This window comes from Coregonus lavaretus (genome assembly GCF_964263955.1).
Source record: "Coregonus lavaretus genome assembly, chromosome: 24".
Classification (NCBI taxonomy): Eukaryota; Metazoa; Chordata; class Actinopteri; order Salmoniformes; family Salmonidae; genus Coregonus; species Coregonus lavaretus.
The window spans coordinates 23,993,254-24,006,989 of NC_140011.1; the positions used below are offsets into that span (position 1 = coordinate 23,993,254).

General features: G+C 42.2%; 1 protein-coding gene and 1 pseudogene across 2 annotated transcripts; one reads left to right on the top strand and one right to left on the bottom strand.

Annotated features, from left to right (window-relative positions):
• Positions 1–250: 250 nt before the first annotated feature.
• Positions 251–10,247, bottom strand: LOC311099440 (HAUS augmin-like complex subunit 4; annotated as a pseudogene). Its single transcript has 7 exons — positions 10,200–10,247; positions 6,112–6,252; positions 5,268–5,361; positions 4,937–5,072; positions 4,717–4,847; positions 4,487–4,555; positions 251–431 (listed from the first exon to the last, which is right to left on the bottom strand). The product of its transcript is annotated as an HAUS augmin-like complex subunit 4 (transcript).
• LOC311099765 (endoplasmic reticulum chaperone BiP-like) lies at positions 9,547–13,692 on the top strand. Its single transcript, XM_084140507.1, has 8 exons — positions 9,547–9,655; positions 10,353–10,509; positions 10,658–10,889; positions 11,045–11,295; positions 11,427–11,817; positions 11,964–12,201; positions 12,433–12,600; positions 12,723–13,692. The coding sequence occupies exons 2-8, from the start codon at positions 10,394–10,396 to the stop codon at positions 13,298–13,300; spliced, it is 1,974 nt and encodes a 657-aa protein (XP_083996633.1). The 5' UTR covers positions 9,547–9,655; positions 10,353–10,393; the 3' UTR covers positions 13,301–13,692.
• Positions 13,693–13,736: the final 44 nt, after the last annotated feature.

Here is a 13,736-nt window from a genome sequence, read left to right on the forward strand (position 1 = left end):
GCTCCCTAGTGACCGTGGCAAATTCGTGTCAGGTGTGGTATTTCAAATAGGCCAGGTAACTCGATGTCTGAATTTAGAATTTGTTGTTGTATCATATCAGGGTGATATTATCAGAATGAACAACATTCAAGACAACACGGGCTAATCATGTATTTTATTACAAAAACAAACAATAATTTAACCATGGAGTTAGCTTGTCATCAAAGGTGTCAACAGAGTTCTGCGGCAGAACAGTCTGACATCAACTCAGTTAGTCCGTGTGCTGAAAGAACTCCTTCAGAGCCCAGTTTTTGGTGTCAATCTCCTGCCGGAGTCTGGAATATTCCTCGGCTACAACCTCAAATTCCTTGCCAAATATCTCAAAGGATGACAGTTTGGACTCCACAGACTGCTTCTCTAACTGGGAGGACTTCAGCTTTGTTTCTAGCTTCCTGCAATGAAGACACAAGGACTGACTGAGAGAGGGGAGAAGCAGGTGTGACTATCTGGCCAAGCTAAAGGACAATAGTATGGGACTTTCTGAACACACATTTGATTAATTCAATTGAGAACTAATAACATGCATTTGCTTATCAGTTCTGATTTGGGCTATATTTCCACTTAATCTGTTCTAGCATGACCATCTAATGACTACTGGAAAAGGCATAGCCTGAAGACCCAACATTGAATTGCATAGAATTCTGTCAGGGCAGAAATGAGTGTTTGGATCTGGAAAGTTCTCACAACCTCTACAAGCCAGAATTATGAATACAATTATACTTACCGGTTGTCCATGTGGTTGGTCCTTTTGAAGGTAGGAATGGGGAAACAAAATATCCAGTAGTGTTATCAACCTCACCTTCAGTATGTTGGTCTGTATACATAGCCACGGGAAGTAGGGGTGCTGAGGGTGCTGCAGCACCTGCTGAAAAATCAGAATATAAAATAAAAAGTTAAAAATAGTTTTTCACAAAAGTAGTGCACTGGGCCTTTACTAGTATTAGCTGCCGATATAGACATCTGTAGTGCGGGCACAAAAATACATTCAGCATCTCCACTTTGGCAAAAAAAGTAGTTGTATAATTAAGAACAGTATCTTGCAGGATTCACTAGTTGGAATTGTAAGAGTTGTTGCCCTGTCCCTTTCTCTGTGATTGTCATTCTAATGGAATCCAGAAAGAACAAAACCCTGTCCTCAAACATTTACATCAAAATGTGCAAAGTTATGGGCAAAGACACAAAACATCCACATCAAATTAAATATTTTTCTTGATCAAATAACATGGAAAACAACCACTTTTTGTGCAGTATTAATTTTCCGTCCTTACAAATCACTTAATATAAAATGTACATTACTGTATTGTACATAAGCTGGTCATCTAGGTTTGTACCTGTAGACTTTCCATCACCATGAAGAAAAACAATGCACAATACAGTAATTGAGTACACTGAGACATCAAGTGGTTTATTGTGATGTGGCTCAGTTGGTAGAGCATGGCTCTTGCAATGTTAGGGTTGTGGGTTCGATTCACACGGCGGACCAGTACGAAAATGTATGTATTCGCTACTGTAAGTTACTCTGGATAAGAGCGTCTACTAAAATGGAAAAGGAATGAATAGACCATTTCAGTTTTCATATAGAAATAAGTTGCATTTGCTAAGTATTTCAAGAAACTGGAAAACATATACAGTGGGGAGAACAAGTATTTGATACACTGCCAATTTTGCAGGTTTTCCTACTTACAAAGCATGTAGAGGTCTGTAATTTTTATCATAGGTGCACTTCAACTGTGAGAGACGGAATCTAAAACAAAAATCCAGAAAATCACATTGTATGATTTTTAAGTAATTAATTTGCATTTTATTGCATGACATAAGTATTTGATACATCAGAAAAGCAGAACTTAATATTTGGTACAGAAACCTTTGTTTGCAATTACAGAGATCATACGTTTCCTGTAGGTCTTGACCAGGTTTGCACACACTGCAGCAGGGATTTTGCCCACTCCTCCATACAGACCTTCTCCAGATCCTTCAGGTTTCGGGGCTGTCGCTGGGCAATACGGACTTTCAGCTCCCTCCAAAGATTTTCTATTGGGTTCAGGTCTGGAGACTGGCTAGGCCACTCCAGGACCTTGAGATGCTTCTTAGGGAGACGCTCCTTAGTTGCCCTGGCTGTGTGTTTCGGGTCGTTGTCATGCTGGAAGACCCAGCCACGACCCATCTTCAATGCTCTTACTGAGGGAAGGAGGTTGTTGGCCAAGATCTCGCGATACATGGCCCCATCCATCCTCCCCTCAATACGGTGCAGTCGTCCTGTCCTCTTTGCAGAAAAGCATCCCCAAAGAATGATGTTTCCACCGCCATGCTTCACGGTTGGGATGGTGTTCTTGGGGTTGTACTCATCCTTCTTCTTCCTCCAAACACGGCGAGTGGAGTTTAGACCAAAAAGCTCTATTTTTGTCTCATCAGACCACATGACCTTCTCCCATTCCTCCTCTGGATCATCCAGATGGTCATTGGCAAACTTGAGATGGGCCTGGACATGCGCTGGCTTGAGCAGGGGGACCTTGCGTGCGCTGCAGGATTTTAATCCATGACGGCGTAGTGTGTTACTAATGGTTTTCTTTGAGACTGTGGTCCCAGCTCTCTTCAGGTCATTGACCAGGTCCTGCCGTGTAGTTCTGGGCTGATCCCTCACCTTCCTCATGATCATTGATGCACCACGAGGTGAGATCTTGCATGGAGCCCCAGACCGAGGGTGATTGACCGTCATCTTGAACTTCTTCCATTTTCTAATAATTGCGCCAACAGTTGTTGCCTTCTCACCAAGCTGCTTGCCTATTGTCCTGTAGCCCATCCCAGCCTTGTGCAGGTCTACAATTGTATCCCTGATGTCCTTACACAGCTCTCTGGTCTTGGCTATTGTGGAGAGGTTGGAGTCTGTTTGATTGAGTGTGTGGACAGGTTTCTTTTATACAGGTGATGAGTTCAAACAGGTGCAGTTAATACAGGTAATGAGTGGAGAACAGGGGCTTATTTAGGGGCTTCATAGCAAAGGGGGTGAATACATATGCACGCACCACTTTTCCGTTATTTATTTTTTATAATTTTTTGAAACAAGTAATTTTTTTTATTTCACTTCACCAATTTGGACTGTTTTGTGTATGTCCATTACATGAAATCCAAATTAAAAAATCAATTTAAATTACAGGTTGTAATGCAACAAAATAGGAAAAACACCTAGGGGGATGAATACTTTTGCAAGGCACTGTAAATATCATTTTATTTAATATTCTGCCTTGTAAAGACTATTGAGTCTTTTTCACAGCGACTTCTTTCAGACTGATATTCATAGAGTAACCATGGTAACAGTCTGATGTTTAGGCAAGGAAAGGCATAGTAGATGAACAAAGCTGTCAAAAAGAACAACATGAGTGGGAATGATGAGTACAGTTGAAGTCGGAAGTTTACATACATCTTAGCCAAATACATTTAAACTCAGTTTTTCACAATTCCTGACATTTAATCCTAGTAAAAATTCCCTGTTTTAGGTCAGTTAGGATCACCACTTTATTTTATGAATGTGAAATGTCAGATTAATAGTAGAGGGAATGATTTATTTCAGCTTTTATTTCTTTCATCACATTCCCAGTGGGTCAGAAGTTTACATACACTCAATTAGTATTTGGCAGCATTGCCTTTAAGTTGCTTAACTTGGGTCAAACATTTTGGGTAGCCTTCCACAAGCTTCTCACAAAAAGTTGGGTTAATTTTGGCCCATTCCTCCTGACAGAGCTGGTTTAACTGAATCAGGTTTGTAGGCCTCCTTGCTCGCACACACTTTTTCAGTTCTGCCCACAAATGTTCTATAGGATTGAGGTCAGGGCTTTGTGATGGCCACTCCAATACCTTGACTTTGTTGTCCTTAAGCCATTTTGCCACAACTTTGTAAGTATGCTTGGGGTCATTGTCCATTTGAAAGTCCTATATGCGACCAAGCTTTAACTTTCTGACTGATGTTGCTTCAATATATCCACATAATTTTCCTTCCTCGTGATGCCATATATTTTGTGAAGTGCACCAGCCCCTCCTGCAGCAAAGCACCCCCACAGCATGATGCTGCCACCCCCATGCTTCACGGTTGGGATGGTGTTCTTCGGCTTGCAAGCAACCCCCTTTTTCCTCCAAACATAACGATGGTCATTATGGCACAGTCAACTTAGTGTATGTAAACTTCTGACCCACTGGAATTGTGATACAGTGAATTATAAGTGAAATAATCTGTCTGTAAACAATTGTTTGAAAAATTACTTGTGTCATGTACAAAGAAGATGTCCTAACCGACTTGCCAAAACTATAGTTTGTTAACAAGAAATTTGTGGAGTGGTTGAAAAACAAGTTTTAATGAAGTTTAAACTTCCGACTTCAACTGTAGGTGTTGAGAGCCCCAAGAGTGGTTGATATGATAATGACTGAGTTGCTGGGCAGTTGAAGCATTTGACACCTTATTTTTCTATAGGCTGATATTGTGTCTGCTGTGTAGGTGTCCAGCTGAATTTCCAACATCTCCACACTGTTGTGAAAAGACATATTTAAGAGATGTAAAAGAGACACGAAAACTGAACATTGCTTATGGACATGCATGAAATACCAATTCCTCACACTCATTAACAGTGAACTGCATTTGAAGGAGCCCAGTGTAGAGTAGATGTGAACAGGAGGGGCTAATCGCACCTGAACTTTTGCATAATGAGCTCACATTTGGCCTCAAAGTACTCAATCTTTTTCCTGTCAAGTTATTTCTGGGCTTTTAGCCTGTGGTCAAGGATCAGTGACGGGAGAATCTGAATGCAGCATAACAGCTCCTGGAGAGCGAACACGTCGCTCGTGAGTGAAGGTCGCAACACGTGAGACAAATCTAAGAATACATCAAACCATGTGTTGAGTCTCTTACAGAGAGGTAGCAGTGAGTCTCAGGGCGGCACTCTCGTGGCTCTTCTCCTTCAGACTCTCTGCTCTTTTCCTTTCGCTTTCCAGGAGGCCAGACAAGTGAGACAGCTTCTTGTTCTTCTGTCCTTCACTCTCATTCTCTTTCCAAGAAAGAAGAGGAGTGGTATGTTTCACCATTCACACACATGCAGGTGAGCGGCTATACCATAAAGCCAGATACTGCCACATTTACTAAAGACCATCGGTGTCCATTACATAGTAAGACACTCACACATACAGTCGTATATATATATGCTACATATCTACGTTTTGTTAAAAATCTGGTGTCTCTTTACCCCATTCAGGCTGATAGGACAGGAGGCTGAAACATGTCTTCTTGAGATGCTTTTCTAATTCTCTGGGCAGTTTCTGTTTCCTTTTCCACATATCCTGTTTACAACAAGTCCTAGAAAATAGTTAATAAAACATGTTTATTTAGTGAGCTAGAGTGAGAGAGGTTACCAGAGCTCTAGAGGAGCAGTGTGCATGTGATAGTGTACCTAAATAGGAAAAGCACTCACACATCTAGGACAACAGGCTTGTCACTACATTGTTGAGGAAGAGTTTGTAGCATTTCACTGTATGGTTTACACCTGTTGTATCCTGTGCAAGCGATAAACTTTGATTTGATTACTTTTTGCGGGGGTACGTGGGAATTATTTGAAAATTGCTTGAAAGAAAAATTTAAAAAACACGCTGCGCCTGCCAGTATAACTTGTGTTAATAGATCTTTAAGGAGAAGTTTCCTTTTTTACAACCAAATCTCAATTTTTAAAATGTAAATAGCATGTTATAGAAGGGTCCAGACACCTTTTGTGATTCATATAACATTGCGGATAAAGTTCAGAATGTACACATTAAATTGTGTCAACAACTAATGACCTGCATCACTATACTGAGAGCTTTGCCGTTTCTAAAAGGACGTATTTGGGTGTTTTTGGAGCCTTTGTTCATTGGTTTTTTTCGGGCCCCCAATACTACACACCGAGGATGAGGAATTGATTTGCTGTTTGGGGCAAGTTTCTCAAAAACAGGTGTCTGGACCCTTCTATAACATTCCATTTGCATCACAAATGTTGATTTTGTTGTAAAAACAACTAATCCTTTTAAGTATCAGCCTCAAGGACAAAGTGTCCCTACCTGCTCTTGTGGCATCAGCTCCAGCACCTGTTGGGCACTCAGTCCTAGGACAGGGAGTTGGTCCTGACTGGTGGTGGCACTAAGTTCCAGCTGCCTGACACACTGGGCCACCACCAGACACTGCTCCACAGTCTCATAAAACTGCCAGGGGAAAACCAGGATTATACAGTACTTTGAATGATCAATTTCAACAAAAAGTAACCTTTCAGAAATCCAATGGTATGCCCGTAAAATGTTTTGGTGCACGCGCGCGCAGACATAGGAGGTTGTGGAATAATATAAATCTACTTTCACCCCTGCCTAACGCTAACCATTTAAAATGTCAACTTTAATGGTTTTCGGAATGTCCCAAGGAACCCGGGTAGCACGAACCAGCGCAGCGATCAAATATGTATCACATTTGCATCAAATATGATCATCTTATTTCCTTAATAGATACAGAAACATGACACATTGTTACATCTTTAATCACATGTGGATTAGTTTGGCTCATTCAGTTATCAACCATGAAACAACGTGAGGTGTTAGTGATACATTTTTACCAGCGATTTGTGTTCTGTGCTGAGCTGGTACTCGCCTACTTACTGCTTGACCTACGGTATTTGAAGCGGTTAGCTGTATCCAGTGACCAGTGGCGGTTCTAGACACATTTTACTAGGGGGGCCAAGGAGGGGCCAGTGTTTAATCAGGGGGGCACACATAAAAAAAACTGGCAACACATGATATTCAAAGATTATAAACTTTATTTTACTTTAAAATCATATGACATTTATTATAACACGTATTTTGTACAAGAGTGCAGATGCAAGAGAGATAGTGCCATAAAAATGAAAAAAAAAAAAAAAGTACAGGGTACAAATACAGGGTTCATATTCAATGTGAACAAAACTCCAGGATACAACAAAGGGTACAACAATGTGCCATTTCCTATTTATGGAAGCCCCACTACTGTGGACAGTTGATTCCACATTTTGTTTTAAGAAAGAAAACTTTCTGAGTGATTTATAAACAAAACACACTACCCTGTATCCATTTAGGTAAAATAAACCAAATCAGAAAAGAAATTCAATTCAAAGAGGCTTTACTAGCATGACCATATTGACATACAGTATTGCTAAAGCACATAAACAGGGAAACGTGTTACACATTAACATCCAGTAGTCCAATAGGATGCAGACAATAAACATTAAGTTAACATTCGTTTAAAAGCAACAATCATGTCAACACAATGTAGCAATATGAACAACACTGATGGATATCAGCAACAACATGAAAACAAGAATATTACAGGTGTCTGTGTGTGTGTGTGTGTGTGTCTGTGTCTTTGTGTACTTCACTGTCAGTTGATGAGCAGGTGTACAAAAAAAGGCTTTACAACATATATGGGCAAGTCCATTTAGGACAGCACATTTCCACCATAGTTCACATTAGGAAAAAATGACAGCATGAATGCTCACTAAACAAACATATACTACATATACCTTTTTATACACATTTTTTTCCAGTAATTTTTTAAGAGTGAAAGGGAAGTAAGCAATCGCTCATCATAGGATCATACATATTTCAGTTACAATATTAGTTACAATATTAGTGTTAGTTAGATCATCATGTCAAAGCTGGACCTGCAAAGTCTGAACGACACAAGTGTGCAATGATTGGAGTGATTTTGTTTCTTTTTTTTCTTGCTTTGCTTGTTTTCAAAAGGAAAAATCATAGTTGGTAAAAAATAAAATAAACTTTCGTTGAAAGGTATCACACTGTATAATTTACAAATATCTAAAGAGGTTTAGTGGATGCCATAAAACATCTGTGGAGCTTGAAGATTTGTAGTACATAGATGTTTGGCAGAGATAATTCAAAAGAATAAAATCATAAACTCTATCTAACTTTTTTGTTTGCTGGGGCAAAAAATGACTATGTCCCTTCCTCGTTTCATGATAACTATTAGAAGAAGAAAAAACGTAGGGGCATGCATTACATTTTGTTACCTAACCATCCCTCCCTACTTAACACTGGCAGATAACCTGTTGATTACTTTACTAAAAATGTATTTGTTATCGCGATGCAACAGCCAAGACGGATGAAGTTACGTGGTTAACATCACAACATTGTGTAGACCTAGCAAGGATAGCCTACTAACATTTGGATATTTGCTTCTGCTTCGATGAGTTTGCTTAGATATGATTACATTTCTAAACAAATCGAGACCAGACATTTAAAAACTTGATTTAATTTATGTGTGAGGAACAAAAGGAACATGTAGGCTATGTGCAAGAACAACAAGTCACTTATGATATTAAATCGTTTTGCTTACCTTCGACCTTCGGGTGCGCCACTCTAATTTACCCGTGTAGAACGTTGCCGTGTAGAGCGTTGCATTAGTTCCGCTTTTGGCGCTCGCGTGTAAAATAGTTATAAATTCATAATTTTTTATTTGGTCAGCACGGGGGGGCCACAGGGGTGGCCAGGGACATTTCCAGGGAGGCACGGGCCTCCCCCGGCCTCCGTGTAAAACCGCCACTGCCAGTGACAATATAAAAATAATAACAATCACACATTTTAAAGTCTCGCATTTGATCATCATAAACATAAGCACATAACTAAATCCTTTATATAGAATGTGTGCATTGATGTTGCAGACAGACGGACATAAAGCAAGAGATTGCTTTTCACAACAGCAAATATACCAGTAGGCATAATTCAGACTACTTGTCATGCAAAAACCAACATATGGAGTTATGAGCTATCTATAAAACATTGTGGACATTTATTCATATCCCCATGCTTTTGCATTTTAGCTGGTGTAACTAACTTTCCAGGATTCATACCTATTCACGCAAGATGTATTCAGAATAGAATACATCTACTCAGAGTATGTCTCATGTGTGAACCATTGCAAAATGGAGTTCGTGGCTATGAGTAAAGCCTTGCTATTGTGGCAATTCCTGTCCACATACTTGCTGATGTAACTAATGTACCATTTATCTGATGTAACAACTAACTTTGAATACCTTTTTTTTTTGTACACAACTACAGCCAGATCATTTGGCTTTTGCTTACCATCATCATGTTTTACCATTCACTATATGGCACTGGTTTTAGGCATGTATTAGGCTTGGGTTTACTGTAATTTAGTACAATTTAGATTACAGTGGTCCTGAAATGGGGAAATTACCCCCACTGTCAATTCAATGCACCAAATACATTTCTATGTATGACACCGGCGTTCACGTAATTAGAGGTTGAGACATTGACACCTAACCTATCAGCATCGTACAGTAAAGCATGAATCATGACGTTTACTTGACCAAACGTGTGCAAATCAGCAGCGGACAGCATGCCTGGTGCTGCCAATGAACGCGTTCCAACGAACTGCTGTCTGACCAATGGGAAGCCTCCACGATGGGGAAGAAGTGACGGCTTATATACGGAGAGCACCATTCATTTAACATAATTTTACAGACACAATCATAGACGTTTCTGAAGCAAATAACTTCCATTGAGATAAACCCCAAAGGAAGACTCCATCGGATTCTTTACAAAGGTATGTGAATAAACGTTGTAGCTAGCTAAAAATGAAGATTTAATTTTACATAAGCGTCAGAGGGAGCTTTTTTTGGGGCCACTTTCCTGTTTCTTAACTAAAGTTCGCTAGCTAACCAGCAGGTTATCCAGAAATTAAATTGAATATTTAGCTTACATATCTAAACATGGAGATTGTTTTACAACAGTTTAGTTTAGCTACCCTTTTAAATTACGTCTGTCTGTCGGCAGCTAACTAAGGTTAGTTATCATGGTTGAAAAAAGTCAGCCTGTTAGCTAAGTTACTTAGCTAGTTAGCGTGCACGCCTTTGAAACCGGTGTCTCAAATTGGTCAAGCATCAGCAGCTAACTAGCTCTAGTTTAAATCCCTGTAATACATTTACTATGGAGATGTTAGCTAGCTAACCACCAGTTATTAGTTCGTTTTTAACTGACTTTACATTTGGTAATTAAACATTTGGCAATGTTGCATTCATTTGGGCACATTTTTACCGTTAATCTTGGGCTCCACCCATTAGCTCTTATTTTGTTAGCATATGGGCTACCCTCAGTCTGGCCTGGGAGTCTCTACACACTCCAGTATGCACCGTCATGTCTGCGCCAAATTGACTCATTCCGTTAGATATACAAGGGTGAAAGGCCTACACCGTGAACTAAGCAACAATATTCATGGTGTCTTGATTTTCTCTTTCTCACAGAATACTTCAAAGAGAGTTGATTGAATAGACACAGAATAGAGATGAGGCTTTTGTGCGTGGTTCTGCTGGTCGCCAGCAGTGTGTTTGCCGATGATGACGACAAGAGGGAAAGCGTGGGAACCGTGGTTGGAATCGACTTGGGGACCACCTATTCCTGGTAAGCATTTATTTCGTAATGAATAGCAAATGGATCTTAGGTCTCATACTCCCAATCATTTGGCTAAATGACTCTAGTGTATCATGTCTCAAGTGATGTGGTTGATGCTTTCCATGGTTGTCTCATCTATATGCTTCTCCTTTTCCAGTGTTGGTGTGTTCAAGAATGGTCGTGTTGAGATCATTGCCAACGACCAGGGAAACCGCATCACTCCATCCTATGTGGCCTTCACCGCTGAGGGGGAGCGTTTAATCGGTGACGCCGCCAAGAACCAGCTCACCTCCAACCCTGAGAACACAGTTTTTGATGCCAAGAGACTGATTGGCCGCGCCTGGACTGATTCCGCTGTGCAGCATGACATCAAATACTTCCCCTTCAAGGTGAGCCCTAACAAACACAACCCCTGCCCCAATCACCTGAAGCACTGTCACTATGCAAATAATGTACTACTTATTCAGCATATAACTATACTGAAGTAGCTCTGAAATTGTTTTTAGAGGAGAAATGCTTAATGGTGGCTACTTAAATCCTCTAGGTTATAGAGAAGAAGAGCAAGCCCCATATTCAGGTGGACATCGGTGGAGGTCAGATGAAGACCTTCGCTCCAGAGGAGATCTCTGCCATGGTTCTCACCAAGATGAAGGAAACTGCAGAGGCTTACCTGGGAAAGAAGGTGACACACGCTGTGGTCACTGTCCCCGCCTACTTCAATGACGCCCAGCGTCAGGCCACCAAGGATGCTGGAGTCATTGCCGGCCTGAACGTCATGAGGATCATCAACGAGCCGTAAGTGTCTATTTGTCTTCATAATGCAGAAACTGAATTAACATTAGACTGACTCTACCAATATTTATTTCCATCACTCAGAATATCTGCCCAGACCATGCTGGTTACATCTGTTCCCCTCTCTATTCCAGAACTGCAGCTGCCATCGCCTACGGCCTGGACAAGAAGGACGGTGAGAAGAACATCCTGGTGTTCGACCTCGGCGGCGGCACCTTCGACGTGTCCCTCCTGACCATCGACAATGGCGTGTTTGAGGTGGTGGCCACTAATGGAGACACCCACCTGGGAGGAGAGGACTTTGACCAGCGTGTCATGGAGCACTTCATCAAGCTGTACAAGAAGAAGACCGGTAAGGACGTGCGCAAGGACAACCGTGCTGTGCAGAAGCTGCGTCGTGAGGTGGAGAAGGCCAAGAGAGGCCTGTCTGCCCAGCACCAGGCCCGCATTGAGATCGAGTCCTTCTTCGATGGAGAGGACTTCTCAGAGACCCTGACCCGTGCCAAGTTTGAGGAGCTCAACATGGTAAGTTGGCTCCATAGTGACCATACAACAGTGACACTGCTGGCCCATTGACCTTGGAACATCCAATTCAAATTGTTAACACATTCATGTTGTTCAACTTAATTGAACCTCTCATTCATTTGCCACTTTTATTATTTGTCTTTTAGGACCTGTTCCGTTCCACCATGAAGCCTGTGCAGAAGGTGATGGAGGACTCTGACCTGAAGAAGACCGACATTGACGAGATCGTCTTGGTGGGCGGCTCCACCCGTATCCCCAAGGTCCAGCAGCTGGTGAAGGAGTTCTTCAATGGCAAGGAGCCCTCCAGGGGCATCAACCCCGACGAGGCTGTGGCCTACGGCGCCGCTGTGCAGGCTGGAGTGCTGTCTGGAGAGGAGGACACAGGTGGGTCTTGGTCAATGAGCTTACGCCATGCACTATGCTAAGTTAAGGCTATACCCTGAGGTATCTTCATATTTCATTATTTATACATAAGGAAATGTAGGCTAGATGCTCATATGATTTTAAACCAAAAATGGATACCTACAGGTCATAACACATAGTGCTGTCCTATTATGTATATCATAGCAGTTATATTTTCGATCAAAACTAATGGTTTCCTGTCTTGTCCATCAGGTGACCTCGTTCTTCTGGATGTGTGCCCCCTGACCCTGGGTATTGAGACTGTGGGAGGAGTCATGACCAAGCTGATACCCAGAAACACTGTGGTGCCAACCAAGAAGTCCCAGATCTTCTCCACTGCCTCCGACAACCAGCCCACTGTCACCATCAAAGTTTACGAGGGTAAGCTCCTTTGATTAATCGCTGCCCCTTGTAGCTTCATCCACAAATGGTGGTGTTTTACGCTGTAAAAAAATGCCAAGTTTGGATCTGTTTCAAATGTTCTGCTTCTCTCCTTCCTCCAGGTGAGCGTCCCCTGACCAAAGACAACCACCTGCTGGGAACCTTCGACCTGACTGGCATCCCCCCCGCACCTCGTGGTGTGCCCCAGATCGAGGTCACCTTCGAGATTGACGTCAACGGCATCCTGCGTGTCACAGCAGAGGACAAGGGAACGGGCAACAAGAACAAGATCACCATCACCAACGACCAGAACCGTCTGACGCCTGAGGACATTGAGCGCATGGTCAACGACGCTGAGCGCTTCGCCGACGAGGACAAGAAGTTGAAGGAGCGCATTGATGCCCGTAACGAGCTTGAAAGCTACGCCTACTCGCTCAAGAACCAGATCGGCGACAAGGAGAAGCTGGGCGGCAAGCTGTCGGCCGAGGACAAGGAAACCATTGAGAAAGCAGTAGAGGAGAAGATTGAGTGGATGGAGTCTCACCAAGAGGCTGAGCTGGAGGACTTCCAGGCAAAGAAGAAGGAGCTGGAGGAGGTGGTGCAGCCTATCGTCAGCAAGCTTTACGGAAGTGCAGGCGGACCCCCTCCCGAGGGAGGAGAAGAGGGAGAGGCAGAGCAGGGCGACAAAGACGAGTTGTAAGGCTGTCTGGAGTGGCACAGATGTACATATTGGACTCATTGGACTTAAAATGGTGAGCAAAGGTGGAAAGGGGATGTGAAAAACGCAACCATGAATCTGCTGGAAAGACTTCTGAAATATTGTTTAAACGTGAGGGATGTTCTCTTCGCTGAGTGGCGGAGGTATATTAGTCGGCCTGTATTCGAGGCTTGCTGCTGCTGTTCTCAGGCAGTTTGAAAAGGAGTTCTCTAGGAGGAGGGGTTTAGTGGGGTGGGGGGGCTAGACTGGGGTTTCTGGGTGAAAAGGTAACACGTGTTCACAAGCAATGTTAACAAGTTATTTATTGAATCTGGTCATTGTAGAAAAGCCTTTCTACTGTAAAGACATTTAAATAAATGTTTGATACAAATGTCTTTGTTGATTTGCCTCTTTTTATATTAATTGACATAACTGTCTT

What these genes read in the sequence shown, in the direction of transcription:
- LOC311099765 (XM_084140507.1), top strand. Translation starts at nt 10,394, where the DNA reads ATGAGGCTTTTGTGCGTGGTTCTGCTGGTCGCCAGCAGTGTGTTTGCC. An exon ending in TCAAATACTTCCCCTTCAAG is followed by an intron (nt 10,890 to 11,044) that starts GTGAGCCCTAAC and finishes TAAATCCTCTAG; the next exon opens with GTTATAGAGAAGAAGAGCAA. An exon ending in ATGAGGATCATCAACGAGCC is followed by an intron (nt 11,296 to 11,426) that starts GTAAGTGTCTAT and finishes TCTCTATTCCAG; the next exon opens with AACTGCAGCTGCCATCGCCT.